Here is a 19802-nt window from a genome sequence, read left to right on the forward strand (position 1 = left end):
TTGCTCTTAACGTACTGGTAAAACATCTTAGGATTTTCTTTGATTTTACCGGCCAATATATTTTTGTATCCTCTCTTTGCTTTCCAAATTTCCATTTCTACTTCACCCCTGTACTTAATATACTCCTCTAGGCTTTCTACAGTATTAAGTCTTTTGTGACTGTCATAAGCTTTCTTTTTCTGCTTTATCTTGACCTGTATGCTTCTGGATAATCAGAGGGCTCTAGATTTGGCAGTACCACCCTTTTTCTTTGTGGGGACGTGTCTACACTGTGCCCATAGAATCTCACCTTTGAATGCCTCTCACTGATTTGACACAGTTTTTCCTTCTAATACCTGTATCCAGTCCATTCTTTCCAGCTCACCTCTCAACTTTGTAAAATTTGTCTTCCTGCAATTTATAACCTTTACTCCTGTTCTATCTGTCTTTTTCCATAATGATGCTAATCTGACTACATTATATTCACTATCTCCAAAATGGTCACCCACTGCTACTTCATCCACTTGCCCAGTTTCATTTCCTAAAGTTAAATCTAGAATTGTGTCCGTCTTGTTGAGCTTGTTACATGCTGGCTAAAAAAGTTCTCTTGAATGCAGTTCAAGAATTTTGCACCCTCTGTGCCCTTCACACTGTTCGTATCCCAATTTATATTAGGGTAGTTGAAGTCCCCAACGATTACTGCCCTATTGGTTTTGCACTCAGAAATCTGTCTACATATTTGCTCTCCTAACTCCCTTCCACTATTTGGGGGTCTGTAGTGCGCTCCTAGCAATGTGGCTGTCCCTTTTTTATTTCTGAGCTCAACCCATACAGCCTCATTTGATGCTTCATTTAGTATATAATTCCTCCTCACAGCTGTAATTGATTCTTTAACCAATAATGCTACACCCCCCACCATTTTTATCCCCATCCTGCCTGAAAACTCTATATACATGGATACAAAGTTAAGCAATGTGGTTAGGGGAGATCAAACAGTTGCACTAAACTTTGATCAACAAATGTCACATAGGTAAAGAAGTAACATTTTTTCTTTAATATCTCCAGCTCCAAATGGCACATCCAAGAAAGTATTGCTTACTTTTCAATAGCAACCATGAATATGTGAGAGTGTGTAAACACATATTAGCTTTTGAGTACCAAACCACACTATACTGCAACTGAGAATGAAATTGTTGAAATTTTAGAATCTGACAACTAAATGTAACTAATTGATTTTGTGATACAATACCTTTAGATAACGATCTCGCTGCTCTTCTCCATAATCACTATCATCTTCTTCATCACTTCTCCATGATAGACCATCTGGATATTTATTAGCCCATGTCTCTTCTGTAGGACTGGGGCTCAGATCCTCCTGATCATTTAATAAACAAAGACCTGGTTATGATTTGAAAAACATGTGTTATGTATAGTTAAGATTGCACTGCATTATAACTATGACACAGACAGTTGGATGTGAAGTGCATATCCATCTGTGAATGCAGAAAACTGTCACGGAACAGTGTGATCATCTCAAGAACTGAACTGCAACTGAAGGTCCCAAATGTTACCATGTCCAATGATGTAAGATCTAGTGTGTGTGTTGGTGTGTGAGAGAGAGTGTGTGTGTGTGTGTGTGTGTGTGTGTGAGAGTGTGAGTGAGAGAGAGAGAGAGAGAAAAAGATTGAGAGAGCTGTCCCTGTCCTCCAGATAGTGGAACGATCCTCATTTTAATAAGACAAGGTGACAAGTGATATAGAAAGGTCGAGCCTCAAGAAAGCTATAATAGGGATCATTGACAAGTCATCCTGCTAGCTGTAACCTTCTACATTGCACAAAAGCTATATACTGTATCATGACTTCATAGACATGTAAAGCTTTCTTTGTGACAGTATCTAATGTCTATGAAAAAAAATTGAATCGTAACAGAATGACTTACAAGATGCCCTTTAGGGTGTCATAAATTAAAATGGCAAAATACAGAAAGATAAAACATTGAAAAAGGTTATGATGCAGAAGGCTGGAACTAAAAGACCACCAATACAGCATAGTGGGAGTTAACCTTTTGAGCAGTTTGTTCTAAGTGTGGAGTTTACTCAGCAACATTTTAAGGAAGTGAGAACAGTCTTCTAGTCAATTCTGGATAATAAAAAGTAATAATTTACAGGTTCCAGTTGAAAACCATAGCCAAAATCTTTAAGGAACTTGCCTAAAGAACTAAAGTTATACACAAGGTCAAGGGAAACCACGAGCATGTTTTCAGTTTCAATGTTTTCTTTTGTGGTTCAACGTGGGTTCCTGTAAATGTAACCTCATTGTTTCCTAGCGAATTACCACTGGCAGAGAAAAAAAATTGGGTGGATGTAATATTATACAACACTCATTTCACTTCATAACCTGTGGCTGAATTCACAAATGGTGCATTTGTTAGTGCGTTTAAGAGTCCAATAGATTGTTTGCTCACCTCTGCCACCATCAGAATGCCATACTGAATAAACTTTCCTACAGCATCATGGCAAACCTGGTACACTGCCTGACAGGGCTACAAACAGAAATGGAAAGGATCAGATAAATTAGCATGTAATGCATGATAAATGATTCACATTGCTACCAAAATCCACAGATCTTATTAAAAATGCTATGTCTGCCACCTTATTCCAATTATTCCTGGCCCATCACAATTCTTCCATTAAGCCAAAATTATTGAAATCTGTAGATATTGATTATATAGGTAAGTTCGTGCATCTCATTTTGCACTCACCAATGCTACCATTACTTCATTGGAAAGGAGATGGCACAGACTAGCAGCTGTGCGAATAAGTCTTTCTTGGCTGACGGTTAGCTCCATTTGCCCTGGTTCTGTAATTTTCTCCTTTAGAATAGCACAGAGGGAACAGGCTGAAATACAGTGAAAGAAAGAATGACAGCTAACTGGAAACAAAATGGGACTGCCGAATGAAGGGAAAGAGTTATTCAGCTCCAATAAAGCATATACCAAAATAGACACCTCTTAGATTGCCTTGGAAACGGTCCACAATTATGAAACAGAGAGTAAAGTACAAATCACTTTTTTAAATTAATTTTCCTTTGCCAATTTTACTTTTCATTTACATCAAACAAACCTACAAAATATGAAAGATTCATGGGATTGAACTCACTGAAACTTTGTGCTGAAAGGACTCATGCTAATCCTATCAATCCTGCTTTTATATAATGTTGCTCCAAGTAAAAAATGGTAAATGTCTAAGTTTGTTAGCAACTAAGTTCCAACAGTCTAGTGAAAAAAATCTATTTCCTTTCCATTTATCCTGAATACATACTGGCCAGGCCTCATTTGGAGTACTGTGCTCAGTTTAGGGAGGATAAGAACATAATAGGGGGAGTCAGCCTTCCTACCTTTCAGCCTCCTCTGCCATTCAATACAATCAGTTGATTTCGACCCCAATTCCACCTTCCTGCGTTATATCATATCCCTTGATTCCCTGAGTACCCAAAAATCTATCAATCTCTGCTGTGAACATATTTAACAAACTGAACATCAACAGCCTCTGGGTTAAAGGGTTTCAAGGCTCCACAACCTTTTGGTCTCAGAGTGACATTTCATCATGATGATACCTGCAATGAATGGGCTGAGCTACACGAGAGATTGGGTAAACCTAGTTTGTATAATCTAAGGCTATAGAAGTTAATCACCATATCTGAAAGCATAGGAGGCCATTTGGCCAATCATTTTTGTGCCATGCTTTGAAAGAGCTATCCAATTAGTCAGACTTCTTCGTTCTTTCCACATAGCCCTGGAAACCTTTCCTTAAAGGGTGAATTGATTGTAGTGTTTAAAATAATGGAAGGGAATTGGCAAGATAGATAGTTAATACTCTTCAATGTCAATGCTTTAATGTTGGAGGTACAGAATGGCAGAATGAAAGTTCAACCCAATGATGCTCCACCAAATTCAGAACTGTTCATATTTCAAACACATGCATCATTACCAAGACTCCCCTAGATTCTCCAAGTACATCATTTGTTGGGTAGCTTGTACAAGGCTAGAACATTCTTTTTATCTAAGTGGCTTAGCTGGAAATTAAGTTGAAGTAATCAATGGGCATGACAAGAAGCTAACTGCCATCTAGTGCTAACACCGTGATACTTAGCACTTACCAAGTATTGCTTCTGTGAGAAAAACTTGGAAAATACCATTGCTGTAGAAATTGAGCTCGAACAGGGCTGGAATTGTCGTGGTTGGAGCAATAAAGAACTCACTGTTGCGCCGGGAACTTCTGACATTGACACAATCACCCAGTAAATGCAGTGCATGCATAACAACATCTTCTGAATTTCCAGAAAAGCCCAGGTCAAAATCCCGAGCTAATACCACCTCCTTCATAGAGAAGAAATCTTCTACCAATTTTGATAAGTGGACACCCTAAAAGAAGCAATTCAGGGTAAAATAAATCTCCAATTAAGTCAAAACCTTGCCAAATACATTAGGTACGATCACATATACAACCATTGTTACCAATTTGAGAAATTACAAGAACTAAGAACAAAGTACGTTGCTCATACCTCTGAATATGGTTATATAAAATGCTGACAAGTTAATGCACCTGTAAAAAACAGTCACTGTTTGGAGCCCATGATCCTTACTATGTCAGGCAAGAAGTGCACACAGTTTATTTCAGGGGAACATTCATCCCATGTCAAAATCATACACTGAAATTAGGAAGGGGCAGCATCATTCCTGATTCTGATGATTTTTTCCATTTTAATGGGGGAGCACTATAACTGTACAGTAAAGCTATTCTACATAGCAAATGCTGAGAAGCCAACATCTAAGGGATTCACATTTATCAGTCCCAAAGATCCATTATGTTAATTATGCTGATTTAATCCATCCAGGAGTCAAAACAGAATTCTTCAATTTCTACTTTGAACTCCCTCTGAGTTTCTAAAAAGCAATCAATGAAAGAGCGGAGGATACTGGACAGTGGACCAGATTTTTAAAAAATATTTATTCACGGGATGTGGGCTTCGCTGGCTGGGCCAACATTTATTGCCCATCCCTAGTTGCCTCTGAGGTGGTGGTGGTGAGCTGCCTTCTTGAACCGCTGCAGTCCATGAGGTGTAGGCACACCCACAGTGCTGTCAGGAAGGGAGTTCCAGGATTTGGACCCAGCGACTGTGAAGGAACGGCGATATATTTCCAAGTCAGGATGGTGAGTGACTTGGAGGGGAACTTCCAGGTGGTGGTGTTCCCATCTATCTGCTGCCCTTGTCCTTCTAGATGGTAGTGTTCATGGGTTTGGAAGGAGCCTTGGTGAATTCCTGCAGTGCATCTTATAGATGGTACACACTGCTGCTACTGTGCGCCAGTGGTGGAGGGAGTGAATGTTTGTGGATGTGGTGCCAATCAAGCGGGCTGCTTTGTCCTGGACAGTGTCAAGCTTCTGAGTGTTGTTGGAGCTGCACTCATCCAGGCAAGTGGAGGATATTTCATCACACTCCTGACTTGTGCCTTGTAGATGGTGGACAGACTTTGGGGAGTCAGGTGGTGAGTTACTTGTCGCAGGATTCCTACCCTCTTGACCTGCTTTTGCAGCCAGAGTATTTATATGGCCATTCCAGTTCAGTTTCTGGTCAATGGTGACCCCCGCCCAGGATGTTGATAGTGGGGGATTCAGCTGCAGTAATGCCAGTGAATGTCAAGAGGAGATGGTTAGATTCTTTCTTGTTGGAGATAGTCATTGCCTGGCACTTGTGTCACGTGAATGTTACTTGCCACTTGTCAGCCCAAGCCTGAATATTGTCCAGGTCTTGCTGCATTTGGACATGGACAGCTTCAGTATCTGAGGAGTCGCAAATGGTGCTGAACATTGGGAAATCATCAGCGAAATCCCCACTTCTGACCTTATAAAGGAAGGAAGGTCATTGATGAAGCAGCTGAAGGTAATTGGGCCGAGGACACTACCCTGGGGAACTCCTGCAGCGATGTCCTGGAGCTGAGATTACTGACCTCCAACAACCACCTTCCTTTGTGCTAGGTATGACTCCAACCAGTGGAGAGTTTTCCCCCTGATTCCCATTGACTCCAGTTTTGCTAGGGCTCCTTGATGCCACACCTGGTCAAATGTGGCATTGATATCAAGGGCAGTCACTCTCACCTCACCTCGGGAGTTCAGCTCTTTTGCCCATGTTTGAACCATGGCTGTAATGATGTCAGGAGCTGAGTGACCCTGGTGGAACCCAAACTGGACATCAGTGAGCAGGTTATTGCTAAGTAAGTGCCGTTTAATAGCACTGTTGATGACCCCTTCCATTACTTTACTGATGATCAAGAGTTGTCTGATGGGGCTGGGTTGGATTTGTCTTGCTTTTTGTGTACAGGACATAGCTGGGCGATTTTCCATTTAGCCAGGTAGGTGCCAGGGTTGTAGCTGTACTGAAATAGCTTGGTTAGGGGTGCAGCAAGCTCTGGAGCACAGGTTTTCAGTACTATTGCCAAAATATTGCCAGGGCCCATAGCCTTTGCAGTATCCAGTGCCTTCAGCCGTTTCTTGATATCACATGGAGTCAATTGAATTGGCTGAAGACTGGTGTCTGTGATGCTGTGGACCTTCAGAGGAGGCTGAGAAGGATCATTCACTCGGCACTTCTGGCACTAATGTGTTGGGCTCCCCCATCATTGAGGATGGGGATATTAGTGGAGACTCCTCTCCCAATGAGCTGTTTAATTGTCCACCACCATTCATGACTGGATGTGGCAGGGCTGCAGAGCTTAGGTCTGATCCGTTGGTTTTAGGATCGCTTTGCCCTGTCTATCACTTGCTGCTTATGTTGTTTGGCACGCAAGCAGTCCTATGTTATAGATTCACCGGGTTGACACCTCCTGCTGTGGCAGGATTCGAACCCCAGAGCATTACCCTGGGTCTCTGGATTACTAGTCCAGCAACAATACCCACTACGCCATCGCCTCCCCTCAGTCTTTTATTCCAAGGCTGAAGCAGGTCTATTGTTCATAGGTTCAGTATCACTTAGAATCACTGAATCACACATGAACAGGAGGAGGCCGTTCAACACAGAGTGGATGGACATGCTGCTTGGCACATCATGCTTGTGGAATAAAAAATTCACCCAACCTCACACTATAGATATATTATGTCTTCCAGGTACCTAAGGCAAGATTTTTTCTATTGTAGGATTAATTATTAATTTGTGACCAGATTGTGATAGGGAATGCCTGTAGAAGCAGCAAAATAGCATGCATAAAGCACCTTACAATCACTTTACTGAGTGCAGGAATACAGCATGCAAACAGCAGTGAATCTTATTATAATTGGGAACATATATTAGAATTACCTAATGCACTTTAACTTACTTGTAAATATCAATTTTAAGAAAATAAATCCCTTCATTGTATTTTTACTTTTTGAAGTGTTAATGTATGGAAGATAATTAGATTCCAGGCTTGGATAAGCCTTTTGTGTGGCCTCCTGACTCCTTCCTGCAACTGCAGCATTCTGTATTGCAGGCTGCTGCTTGTGGCAAGCAGGGAACATGAAGATGTGCACACATTTGTTGTAAATTGTTGCCACCTTCAGTTTAGGCTCCCTCGTGCAATGCTTCAAGCACGGAGATGACAAAGATTTAGTCAAGTCATTTAAAGGCAAAATGTGATCAATAATTTTTAAGTCACTCATCTCCACAAACTTTTCTCAGCAGCTGTACCAAAGTGCTCTGAAGTAATATGTTTAAGAAACCTTGCAACTTTTGCCCATGGTATCATGTGCCAGCTCAATACATGGCTCACAAATGAAAAGCTCTCACCTTCCTGTGCCTGTAAAGCAGCAAACAGGCAACAATGTGAGTGGACATCACAGCAGAACATCTACTGGCAGCTGGAATTTAGAAATAAAACCATGAGACATAAATACAACAAGACAATTTGCAGATGATTCACATATTATTCAGTAAACTTTTGATTGATGGTGTCTAACTTTTCTAAAAGTATTTGCGACGATTTTCTTTCCAAAAGAAACCAGAATGAATAACGACCAAAAGATTTGTGGAGGGTAATTTTTAAGGCGTACTAGAATAATAAGGGAGATGGTAAAATATTACCCCTCAAATCATTTGGAAAGAAATTGAGTTAAATATGCAAGCTTTTATCTTCCTCTCATGCAGGCAATGACTCATGCTGTAATGTAACAGCCATTAATATCTCACAAATACCATAGTCAGCTGCCTATGCCTGAACTGAGACAGTATACAGCAGCAGGCTGTTCAATTGTGGGGTGTAATGTGCATCCTAAGTTGAACATGATCCTTTCCTACCCAACATATTTTTCAGTAGGAGATATTAAACTGCAATCAGAAAGAAACTCTGAAGAACTTCATCACTCACTTGTCCAACTAAAGAATACCCGCTGAGTTTGGCCAACGAAACGGAAGTCAGACAGAGTCACATAAAAGTTACAGCACAGAAATAGACCATTCAGCCCAACTGGTTTATGCCGTTGTTGGTGCTGCACACAAGCCTATTCCAGCCGTAACATCTAATCTTATCAGCATATCCTACTATTTATTTCACCCTGTGTACTTATCTAGTTTCCCCTAATATGCATTTATGCTACTTAACTCAACTATGATAGCAAGCATCACATTCAATTTGAATTTGGGACTGTCAGCTAAAACATGTGCTGCAGTTTTACCCGTACATTTATTTACATTTTTTATTTGCCTTGCTGATTCATAAAATAGCACTTTTTTGTTTCAGGTAAAATAGGCTGTGTATAATTTGAAAGTTGTAAACAAAACGTCAATGCTCAAATGATTATCAACACTTACTGAACAATGCATGCTTGGCTACATTGGAAATCAGCTGGCGCCTGTATTGTTCATCTGAAAAATCTCTGGAATTTATAATTGGAACCTGATCGGGTTCAGCAAAGTCAAGGCCTGGTCTACATGAACAAAACAAGAGCACAGTGCAATAATAAGGGAATGAAATAATTGTCATTTCATTATATAAGGCAGTCACACAGGTCAAAACAGAAAATTATCAAGATATTGTGCAGTGGACAAGTCTGCAACTGATATGCATAAATTTACCAATGGTAAAAATGGAACCTAAAGGAATCTAGATTAAATGGAAAATTTCCCTCTGCATAAACTTTGTCTTTTAGCTCCTTGTAAGCATCAGTTCATTAGTGAACAATTTCTTCTAAAAACTCAATGATGGCATAAAGTTTTAACAGCACAATCACTTCTAGCCAGATTGAACACAGCAATATTCAAAAACAATAGATGTTTCTGAAAAACCCTCCAGAGATTGTTAATTCATGCAGCATGGGACCATGATGTGATGGTATATGACAGAGTTCCCATGTACTGTGACACAACACAGTTAATTCACAGGTTCACATATCTAATTCCACACAGACTAAATTCCCAATCTGGATCAAACCATCATAAAGACATAGTAAACAGAAGTCAAATCTCCTTGTGGCAGAGCTACAGATTGACATTAGTAAAGGCCTGGGAACAGGTCCCCTTCTCTGCTTTCATGGTCAGTATTTGGCATTTGTTCTAGTGGAAAGGAAAGAAATGAAGTGAAAATAAGTTGCAAGGTAAAGAGAGATGAAATAACACTATATGTTACCATCCAACATTTAAAAAATTGAAGAGGCAACAAATCCTGGATGAAAAACCTTTCTGGATTATGTCGCTGGTTGAAGCAATACCAATTGGTGTCACCTACTACGAATGTCAGAGGCAACATCTGTCGCAAACTAGCATTTACATTACTGAATCCTATCCTGACACTCCTCCAAAACAGTTCTTACAACAGTCAAATCTACATTGAAACTATGCTAACTTGAACGCGTGAAGCTTTTAAATTTCTTTGCAAACAGTTACCATTTCCTAACAGGTCTCTTGCTGTTGAAGAAAGTCTGTGCAGGGGAGTATTTATGCTTGCTGGTCTGTTATGGGCCAGACTTGAGCATTTTAACCTGCTTCAATTGCTTGCAGTCAAAAAAAAAATGGCCAATGACTCCATAGGCAAGCCAGTTTGCTGCAGTAGGAGGCAGGGTTGCAGTTTAAGATGTGGGTTGTAATCACCTCTTTTGGTGTTTCACAATGGATTTCTCTTTTGTTGTTGAGTACAGAGTGTCATCTGCAACAATCTATGCAAGTGCGTAATTCTTTTCACTTCAACAAACCAAGTACTGCAAGTCTTACCTATCAGTGATAATAGACGGAAGAAGGATTTCCTCAAGAGAGAGGGCTGCGGGTAATGGACGGTTTCTTTGAGCATCAATGTACTCCTGCAGAAGCAAAAATTATATTTTTGTTTTTACTTTGACTAGTCACCATCTTAGCTTTTAAACGAGTTAATTTCTCAATTAAAATAGCAGGCAAAGGAATTTAAGTGAACATTAATATTTGAAAAGCATAATTTCAAGGCCGATGGTCAAGAGATGCCAAAATGATTACAACGTTAAGTCCTGCTTTTGTCTGACAATAAACAAAGCAACATGTGAAATCTTCTCAAGGAAAAACAAACCAGTTGAGGAAGACACAGGGAGCAATGTTGAGATGCAGGAGAGACTGAGGTTCCCTCTAGGTATTCAGAGGGCCTACTATATGCAACAATTAAGAGGACTCAATGGTCCATGCAGGGAAAATAAAACAGTATTTTTATTTGTCTTAGTTGATGTTCTCAGAACTCAAAGTATGTTCTTTCATATCACATAACCCATTTCTCTTTTGTATTGCGAACCCCATATTTGAATTGCACTGTTTTGGTATTCCTTAATCTAAAGTGAATCACAATGCATACATTTCAGTTAATAGGGATAATAAATCAGTGTGTGGAATGATGGGTTTAACATTGTTGAATAGGTCACATTTTTAAGTGCTAAATTCAAGAAGTTTTTCAATTTTGTCACTCACCTTAACAGAGAACGGCTGTCCAAAGTCTACTCGGACACAGCCAAAGTTTTTACGAAGCATTCTGAACACTCCTTGTGCAACACCCCACAGACTCTCTTTCTTTTTGGGTTTTCCCTAGAAAATAGCACCTATAGTTAATTCAGGGTTGAACCAGCTATTAAACCATTTTAGTTTAAAAGAATGCTGCAGGTTGCTTGCCACAAAACCAAACTGATGAACGCTGCTAAGTCCACCGAACAGCTTTCTATCTTTCAGCATTAACTTTATGTTAAGTCAAAGCTTGTGAATTTGGCTCTCATTGGTTCCTGAAATTAAGCAGGACTTCCCAACGTTCAATTTATAAAACTAGGACAACTGCACAGGCAGGGAACACTTAACAGTAGCTAGATCTATACACTGTGGATTAAAACATACATTTAACAGCAAATATTGAAATTGTTGCCCATGTTTTATGGTTTTTCTCTTGGTGTCCCCTTTCTATAAGGTTAATGGTTAAAATTTACTCATGAATGTGGTACAATTGTAACAGATGTTTCTTTGTGCCCTGATGCAATACTGCACCGTTTATATTAAGCAACCTAAGATAAATGTTTTCACTTCCAGTTTACGCTATAGCAAAGCAAAAAAAGCAGCTCTGCGAAAGCACTCTTGACTATAATCAAAACAGCATTAACGTTACCCACCAGCTGTTCATTATTGTAATTGCCTTCAATGATCCGGTCATATGAGATTCCCACTGGAATAATCATAACATCGGTAACAGTGTTTTCATAGAGGCTATCGACCACGATAGAAAGAAGGCCTGTCATGGCCATGTATGGTTTACCACTCCGAGACCGTGTGCCTTCCACGAATATTTCCATAAACTGCCGCTGACGCAGAAGTTCCGCAATGTACTACGAAATGGAATAGATAACACTCAATTAAAAATAAATCAGTCACACCATTGCTTACTTATACACCACTGAATGGCTGTCCACCAACACCTTGCATCATTCATTTTTGAACATTTATTTTAATGTTCAAAATTAAATGAATGATACTGATACACTGGGTACTCAGACATAGACCAATGGAATTTTTTTTATCCTTTCATGGCTTGTGGGTGTCGCTGGCTAAGTACACACCCATGAAACCCTAGATAATAAGATGCCATCTTAAAAGAACAGATTCTCTCTAACACTAAAAATGTTGAAATTCAAGTTTAGAAAGTGCTCGTTGACCCAATGGACACCAGGCAACATCTTAAATTCAATTTACCACTGGACTGAAGCTACACCATAACCTGTGGGAAGGACAAAAACACACATTAATGCAATAACAAAGCTTCCTCCAGGAGGCTGCACGCTGATAGGTATTGGAAACCACTTTGGATTGAAAAGAAATAAAACTATACAACACAGTAAAAGAAAAACCAATTCAGATCTTTTCCACTGAGTGAAACTTAAGATCAGCTTGCGATATCCAAATACATCAGATTAAAAGTCAGGTCAGCAGTATAGCTGCATAACTGTAGAAAATACATTGGGATCCTTCCACAATGTGGTCCACTAATAGTATGCAACTCAGAATAATGCGGGTCCATCTTGCACCCCAAAATTTAGGATTTACCCAGTGCAGTATTAAACCATGCAAGTCAGAAAGGCTTCCAGCTTAGTAACTGAGCTCTGCTGAGGCAGCATTCCAGTTGACCCCAGTAGCCCTGCATTTGGAAAGAGGCAAACCTGCTGGGTGGTGTATATATGTGTAAGCCTGGGCACTAGGTACCAACAAAAGACACATTGGGCCCAATGCATGCACACATCTTCCTAGCTTGGGAGGAAAGGCTTTGACTGATCTAGGAAACAAAAATACACGCACACCTATTCTTTTATCCCCAGCCAGACCAAACACACTGGACCCAGTTATAACACAGTCTTAAGATACGGGTCCTGTGGACTGTGTATAGCAGGGTCCCACTGTATGCGTTGCTAATTCTTCCAAGGATTTGCTTCAAACCTTTCAACTATTCACATCAAAACTTACCACACGTAGGACAGCTCGATATAGAATATCCTTCCGTCCATCTGCACCAATATCCAACTTTCGACGGATGAAGAAGCCACCTAATTTTCTTATAAGAGTGCTGTAAAATCCATACATACCATCTTAAAATACCTTACTTGGAATGGTTACAACACACTAGTTTCCGTGATTAACAGAGAACAGACCCAGTAACTGGGCCATGTTTCAGGCAACTAAACACTCCTGAAAGGTAGAAGAACTGTCCAACTTCAATTTAAAGCAGCATCCTTTCTAGTTTGCCATGTCAGCAAAAGCGTTTTCTTAACTGCTATTGACAATTATAATAAACTGTATTTGCCTGTTAATTTAAAGCTTTACATTTTTAAACTAGTCAGCAGACTAGAGCAGTGAATCACCTTCTATTCAATGCAGAATCACACAACAGATTTGTTATGTAATCACTGCTAGGAACCAGGTTAAGACAGCATGAGCCAGATGCAGACTAAAACTACGTCTCAGCAATGTACTTTAACCTTAACCTCTGGTGCACACACTAATGCTTCATGTGACATTTCCATTTGTCACAGCAAACACCATTCCGAGCTTGTTTTGCAAGAATACCAAATTATAGGTAGTTTAAGGATGATGGACCATTTTCACTAAAAACTGAAGTGAAATGTTCAAACCTGTTTCAAAGAATCCTTACAGCCCACAGGGAAAAGAGAATTTAACCCCATCAATCGAAGCAGATACTAGAGTTCAAAATGTATCAATCCATTGCACTTTGCTGTTTCTGCTTTAAAAATTTTGTTTTAAACCTCATGTACAATATATAACTATATTGGTGTAATTAAAATACAGCTGTAATCCTCAAAATTTTGCTCACCAAGGAAAATTTTTAAAAATAAGCACGATTGAATGCATACCAACCCCTCTCCTGCCCAAACTTATGGATAAATAAAAATAGACCTTTCACCCCTTTCAGTCTGCTCTATTTTGTTAACTGAGGCAGCTTTGTCCTTTTAATTCCAATTTCATGCACTTTTCCCATATCCCTTAATATTCTTACTTTCCAATTAAGTATTTATCGTCCTCTTAAACATCAACTGATTCTGATTCTAAGACCTTCTAAAGCAGGGGGTTTCACATTTTCGAATTCTTCTGGGTGAAGATTCTTTTTTCTGCAACAGTCAATAAAGTAGTTCAAAACAAAAACAGAAATCGTGTTTGTAAGCAAAATTTCACAGAAGTGTCTCATCGGGTTTCTGAAAATATTTTTCAAAATTCAGAGACACACAATGTGCTGTCTGGCATGTCTGTGTTCAGCAGGAACTGCAGAGATGAAGAAATGCCTTTGAATTCATTGAACTCACCTGAAAATAGGGATATTCAGATTATTCCCAGCAGCAATGTGTGGTGCTTTGATATTATGACAGAACAGAATGAAAGTGAGCAGCAGGTAGTCAATGTGCGATTTGTGAACTGGCAGAAAGATCAATGGGGCATTCTGCTGTAGAGAGGGCAGAAAACACAAGATCAATGGAATATAAACTACTACCTGGGGAATATGTGAGACACCTTCAATAACAGGCCAAAATTTGGTCAAATGAAAGCTAAACAAAACTAGTTCACGCAATATATTCATTCTTTCTTTGCATTATGCACTCTAATATTAAATTATAACTATAGAAATCAGCGGTACAACTTATTTTCCTATAATTGTCTTGAGCATAAGCCTGCAGTAATATCAGAATTACCATTTGTTCAATGCCCATATCATCTCACAAACTGCATGAAGATCTGCAACACATGAACTACCATCTAGATTAAAACAAACTTAAGGTCACATAGATGACCACTGCAGCAGATATATTAAACAAAGTACATATGTGAATGATTTCAAGGTCTTAGAATCTCACCTCAGGCTGCAGATTGAATATTACCACCCTACACTCATTTCTAAATGTCAATTATTCTCCATGTAACTTTTTTTAAAAATACTTACAATGGAATGCAATCTAACATGGCAATGATAAATCCTACTAATCAGCTTCAAATGGAAATTTGTCAGTGTGATCAATTGAGTAGAAGCGTAAGGTCTGTGTTGCTCTATTTCAGATAGTCAGGTGTGAAGCACAGAACTGGAGCCTAATGTTTACACACGCTTATAAGCTTTTATTTAGAGACACACATTACAAACATACAACTCCAAACCCAACAACTACAGTTTCAAGTTTGTTCCTATATATAGGGGCAGAAGTGAATCCCCAGTTAATGGCCGTCAACTGAACATAATTAGACACTCAATTCCTGTGCAATTAACATATGATCTATGGTCAGCAGTAAAACAGTATATCAAAAATCAAATGAAATAAGCATGATTTAAAAGAGAGAGATTAAGACTAATTTAATGGTTAAAAGACATTTAAGCATTGTTCTCAATTGAGAATGTTATTAAAAACCTCAATTAGATTAGAATGTTAAACTGCTCCCAGTGTCCAATGTTCTACAATTAACAGGCATCAATCAAGGGTATTAACTACCTTTAATTAAACTGGCAACTCCCAAATTACTTTTACACAAATGAATGCAAATTTATTTAATAGGTGAATCAGGTTTGGAACAAAATCTCTGGCTCCCATCAAACAGTGTTCTGTGTTAGAGGCCCCAAAGTGGAGGACTATGATTTTACCTTAGGTTCAAATATTTGCAATGCCCAAATGAAAACAAGTTAAACATAATCAGCTAGATTTTGTTCCTTGCAGTTCAATGTTAGACACTTTCTTTTACTGCATGGCAACTCAATGTATTAGGTTAGACAGTAAAGTCTTACAAATTCAGGCAATGCTACTGAGCTGCCAAGAGTTCGCTTTAGTAGAACTGCTTTATAAAAACTTAAACTGCTCAGTCTTATTGTACTTCTTGGCTTCTCTTTCCTCTTCTGCCCCAGACCGTCGCCTCACAACAGCCGCCCCTCCAACTATGAAAAAAATGTAGCTCAACTAATTTTAACTGCTGGCATATCCTCATTCACAGTTTGCTCTTGGATGGTAGAGATCTGTCCTTGGCAAAAATGAAACTGCATTTCGCTGACAAACTTCTCAAAAGCATTTCAAGTTAACAAAGGAAAATAATGGAGCTAACGCTTTGATGCCGTGCCAAGATGCAACTTTAAATCAGACGTAGCAGGCCTGGGAAATCAAACAGCTTTATATTGATAAAGCAAGACTCTGCTGGTGGCCAGATTGGGGTTGGATGGACAGTGTCAAGAAAACAAGAAATTGTAATATTTTTCTTCTGTTAATAACCTTGGCATATTTCTTATATACTGGAAGACAGGCTGTTGGGGGGTGTAAATATGCTAACTGGAGTAAGAGCCAGAGTGACTGCAAGAGTCTAAAGCCAACAATAAGAAGTGGTTATGAACCAAGAGGAACTTAAATCAGTTTTACATAAAGCAATAACAGACGTAGTTTTAAATTGAGTTGTTTTAGTTCAAAGGGGGGATACATGCAGGTTGTAAAAAGGTGTAAGTAAATATGGTAAAGATAGGGTAAGTTTAGTTTTTTTTTTAAAAAGCCTAAGAGCTAGAGTCTGATCAAGTCTCAGAAGAAAGCATTTTTGAAGAGACTGGTTGATACAATAGAGAGATCAAAGGGAAGGAACACATTTAAAGAAATGCTGAAGCCTAGGTGGGCATAGCTGCTTAGATCTCCCAGAAGACAGCAGGATAGCTGGTCAGATCTCCCAGAAGACAATGTGAACAAGGCCAGACTGAGAGAGCCAGTTGCTGTCAGCCTCAGAGGACACCCCAAGGAGAAAGGCACTGTGAGATAAAAATTATTGGAATTCCATAGATTTTAAAATCTACAAGGATAGTTGCTGAACAGAAAAGGGAAAGGTTAGCTCTGAGGGTAGTTAAGTTAAGATCTTGTGGAACTGTTTTAAAATACTGTCAATTGTGTGAAGCCATCCTTGTGTTTAAGTATAATTGTGCATTCTTTTAATAAACTTTTACTATAAAATCATCACAAGTAGTCGGGGACAACATTTCCTGATTTCAGAGCCTCTCCTCATACTATAAAAATTGCAAAAGCTGTTTTGGCAGCTATTTCAAGTTTCACTTTGGGATTTGGGCAGCTTGGCATTTACCATCTGCCATGCCATAACAGAATTTGAAACCTCATTATCGACTGACTTTCCAGCTTCTCCATCCTCAGAGAAGTTTTTCTATTTCCATCTGGGCCATTAGATGGAAGTATTGTACAGTGGAGAAGGCAAAGAGGTAAGGCAAAGGATCGATGTTGTACAAGTACGTCTCCTATCAGTTGACCTTAACTTAGCAGCATTGGCAGCTGAGACGAGGTAAGTTCACTCAGCATTCCTACTTTTCGCTAATCAGAAAGCCTGACATTATAAAAGGCTCTAGAGTACCTAACTAAGAGAAAAGGGCAGGTTTTAAATAAAAAGGTCACAAAAGAAACTGAAGCAATTCTCTCCTCCTCGGCTCTAAGAAAGCCTCTTATTTCGCCAAGTTACTTAAGGTCGCTCCTTTACAGCACTGGCTTCTCTCAGATTAGCACCAGATAAAAAGTATTTGGGTCACCTGTATGCCTAGTCAGCTCACTTTCAATCTAGTGCCTATAACTCTGCCACATTTGCAAACCACTTCCAATTATAACCAAAATCAATACCTAAGGGCAATCATTTGTGTAGCAGACTTAAAACTTTACACTGTTGAAAAATGAACCTTGTTATTAACAACTAGTGAGTGATATTTTATTATGGCAGTGTTATGGACCTGGTAAGTCCCATTGGAAAAGTACCAGGTGAGAAAAAGCTGAGCTAGTTTGAAGTGCGCTGAAAGATTGGATTCAGAACCTATGAAAATGCCAAAGAAAACACTCACAATGACTGGTGTGAGGCCTCTGAACTGCTTATCTCTGGGGATGTTAACCCTCAGCAAGCAATAAGTAGCTGTGGAGTGTTGCAGAACTGTCAGCAACTCATACCAACTGGATATCTGAACAACAACATGCTAAATGCCTCTCGATTCCCCACAGAGCAAGTGAGCAAAAGCAAACAATTCATCAGGAGGCACCATGCAGGATCCAGGTGTTTCCCAACACAACAGGTTTGTCACCCTTAGCACACTCACTCTCCTCTTAGCAACAAACAAGGAAAGCAGATATCATGCCCTACTCAAGTACACTGCACTTCATTAAGTTTCTGCTAACATGCAATTGCTTACCTCTGCTGCAGCTTTCTTAACCATTTCAAGCTGCCCCTTGTGAATCTGAATACTCCAAAAGAAGCCATTGAACAGCTTTAGCAACACCCAACCTGTCAATCTAAGAAAACAAAACATAGGTTATTTAAGCAAACTTTATTGGATGGAAGCTATCCTTTGCATTTCCCCTGCTTCCATATAGAACTTGAAGCCAAAAATCTTGTGGATATCAGTGACAGTTCAGTGTGACAACAGACAGAAAATGTGAATGTTAAAGGGTTTGGGTGTGGGGAACACTTTATTGTGAAAATGAAACAGAACAAAGAGTCAACTCACCATGGCTCTTGAGTATTTTTAAAAATTCATTCTCGAGATAAAAGCATCGCTAGCAAGGCCAGCATTTATTACTTGCTCATGGGATGTGGGCATCGCTGGCTCGGCCAGCATTTATTGCCCAACCCTAATTGCCCTTTAGAAGGTGGTGGTGAGCTGCCCTCTTGAACCGCTGCAGTCCATGGGTGGTGTAAGTACACCCACAGTGCTATTAGGGAGGGAGTTCCAGGTTTTTGACCCAGTAACAGTGAAGGAACGGCGATATAGTTCCAAGTTAGGATGATATGTGGCTTGGAAGGCAACTTGAAGATGGTGGTGCTCCTATGCATCTGCTGCCTTTGCCCTTCTGGGTGGTAGAGATTGTGGGCTTGGAAGGTGTTGTCAAAGGAGCCTTAGTGATTTGCTGCAGTACATCTCATAGATGGTACATACTGCTGCCACTGTGCATCGGCAGTTGTGGTATTGCCCATCCTTAACTGCCCTCGAGAAGATGGTGGTGAGCCCCCTTCTTGAACTGCTTTGAGCCTCCTTTGTGTTGAAGGTTCTTCCCCCAGCGCTGCTAGGTAGGAAGTTCCAGGGTTTTGCCCCATCGACAATAAACATTTCTTCCACTCCACTCACACTAATTTCCCTCTTCCACAACTATAATGTGCTGACTCATGCTGGGTTTCATGGTGCCAGATATCCTCCAGTATTTTGGCCATTCTTTCCACATGGGCCCAAGAGGAAGTTCCAGGGGTCTGTTCAACAGTGCAGGGAATTACAATTGTATATTCTTCCTCATTTTTCAATCATTCTTTTCAAAGAGGGGTCACTAATTATCAATGTGAAGTGGGAACCCTCCATATCCCAAAAGACCCTTTACTACTGTTCTCTTTGAGATCAACTAACTTAGCAAAGATCAGACCTTATGATCCAGTCCCAATGTATTTATGCAATGAGCCAGCAAAAGAGATCTGAGCAGACTGCTGATAAATTATAAGAAGCTCTGAGCTAGTTACTGATTATCAATCTGTTTGCTTTCTCTGAGGGAACAGATGAGACGAGAATACAATCTGGCATGATTAGGGTCAGCTGCTCCACTCTTTTCTGTTTGTGTTGGCAACATTGTGCAATGAATGTAATTATTATCGCAATGACCTTTGCAAGTATCAATTGATACAGCGGGGCAGAGCGGGGCGGGGCAGGACAGGGGTGGGGGAGGGGAGAAGAGAAGAAACACAAGAGGAGGAAAAGTCTAAAAGAAATAAATTACAATGAAACAATGGCAGGAATTTATGATAAGCATGGTAGAACAAGCCTTTCT

At 39.7% G+C, this 19802-nt stretch overlaps 1 protein-coding gene across 6 annotated transcripts in view; it reads right to left on the bottom strand.

Moving 5' to 3' along the window:
- Positions 1-19802, bottom strand: part of gpam (glycerol-3-phosphate acyltransferase, mitochondrial) — a 77116-nt gene that overhangs the window by 17927 nt on the left and 39387 nt on the right. For 5 of the 6 annotated variants that reach the window (XM_078565186.1, XM_078565183.1, XM_078565188.1 and 2 more), the window contains 12 exons: positions 18185-18284; positions 14307-14443; positions 12955-13054; positions 11613-11825; positions 10930-11043; positions 10216-10301; positions 8821-8936; positions 7801-7871; positions 4138-4402; positions 2741-2877; positions 2444-2521; positions 1229-1354 (listed from right to left, as the gene is read on the bottom strand). In XM_078565186.1, the coding sequence (XP_078421312.1) occupies positions 1229-1354; positions 2444-2521; positions 2741-2877; positions 4138-4402; positions 7801-7871; positions 8821-8936; positions 10216-10301; positions 10930-11043; positions 11613-11825; positions 12955-13054; positions 14307-14443; positions 18185-18284 (1543 nt within the window). The remainder of the gene's footprint in view (positions 1-1228; positions 1355-2443; positions 2522-2740; positions 2878-4137; positions 4403-7800; positions 7872-8820; positions 8937-10215; positions 10302-10929; positions 11044-11612; positions 11826-12954; positions 13055-14306; positions 14444-18184; positions 18285-19802) is intronic. The other variant, XM_078565184.1, reaches the window with a different exon arrangement.

The sequence above is a fragment of the Cetorhinus maximus genome, chromosome 20 (assembly GCF_964194155.1).
Source record: "Cetorhinus maximus chromosome 20, sCetMax3.hap1.1, whole genome shotgun sequence".
NCBI classification, from domain to species: Eukaryota; Metazoa; Chordata; class Chondrichthyes; order Lamniformes; family Cetorhinidae; genus Cetorhinus; species Cetorhinus maximus.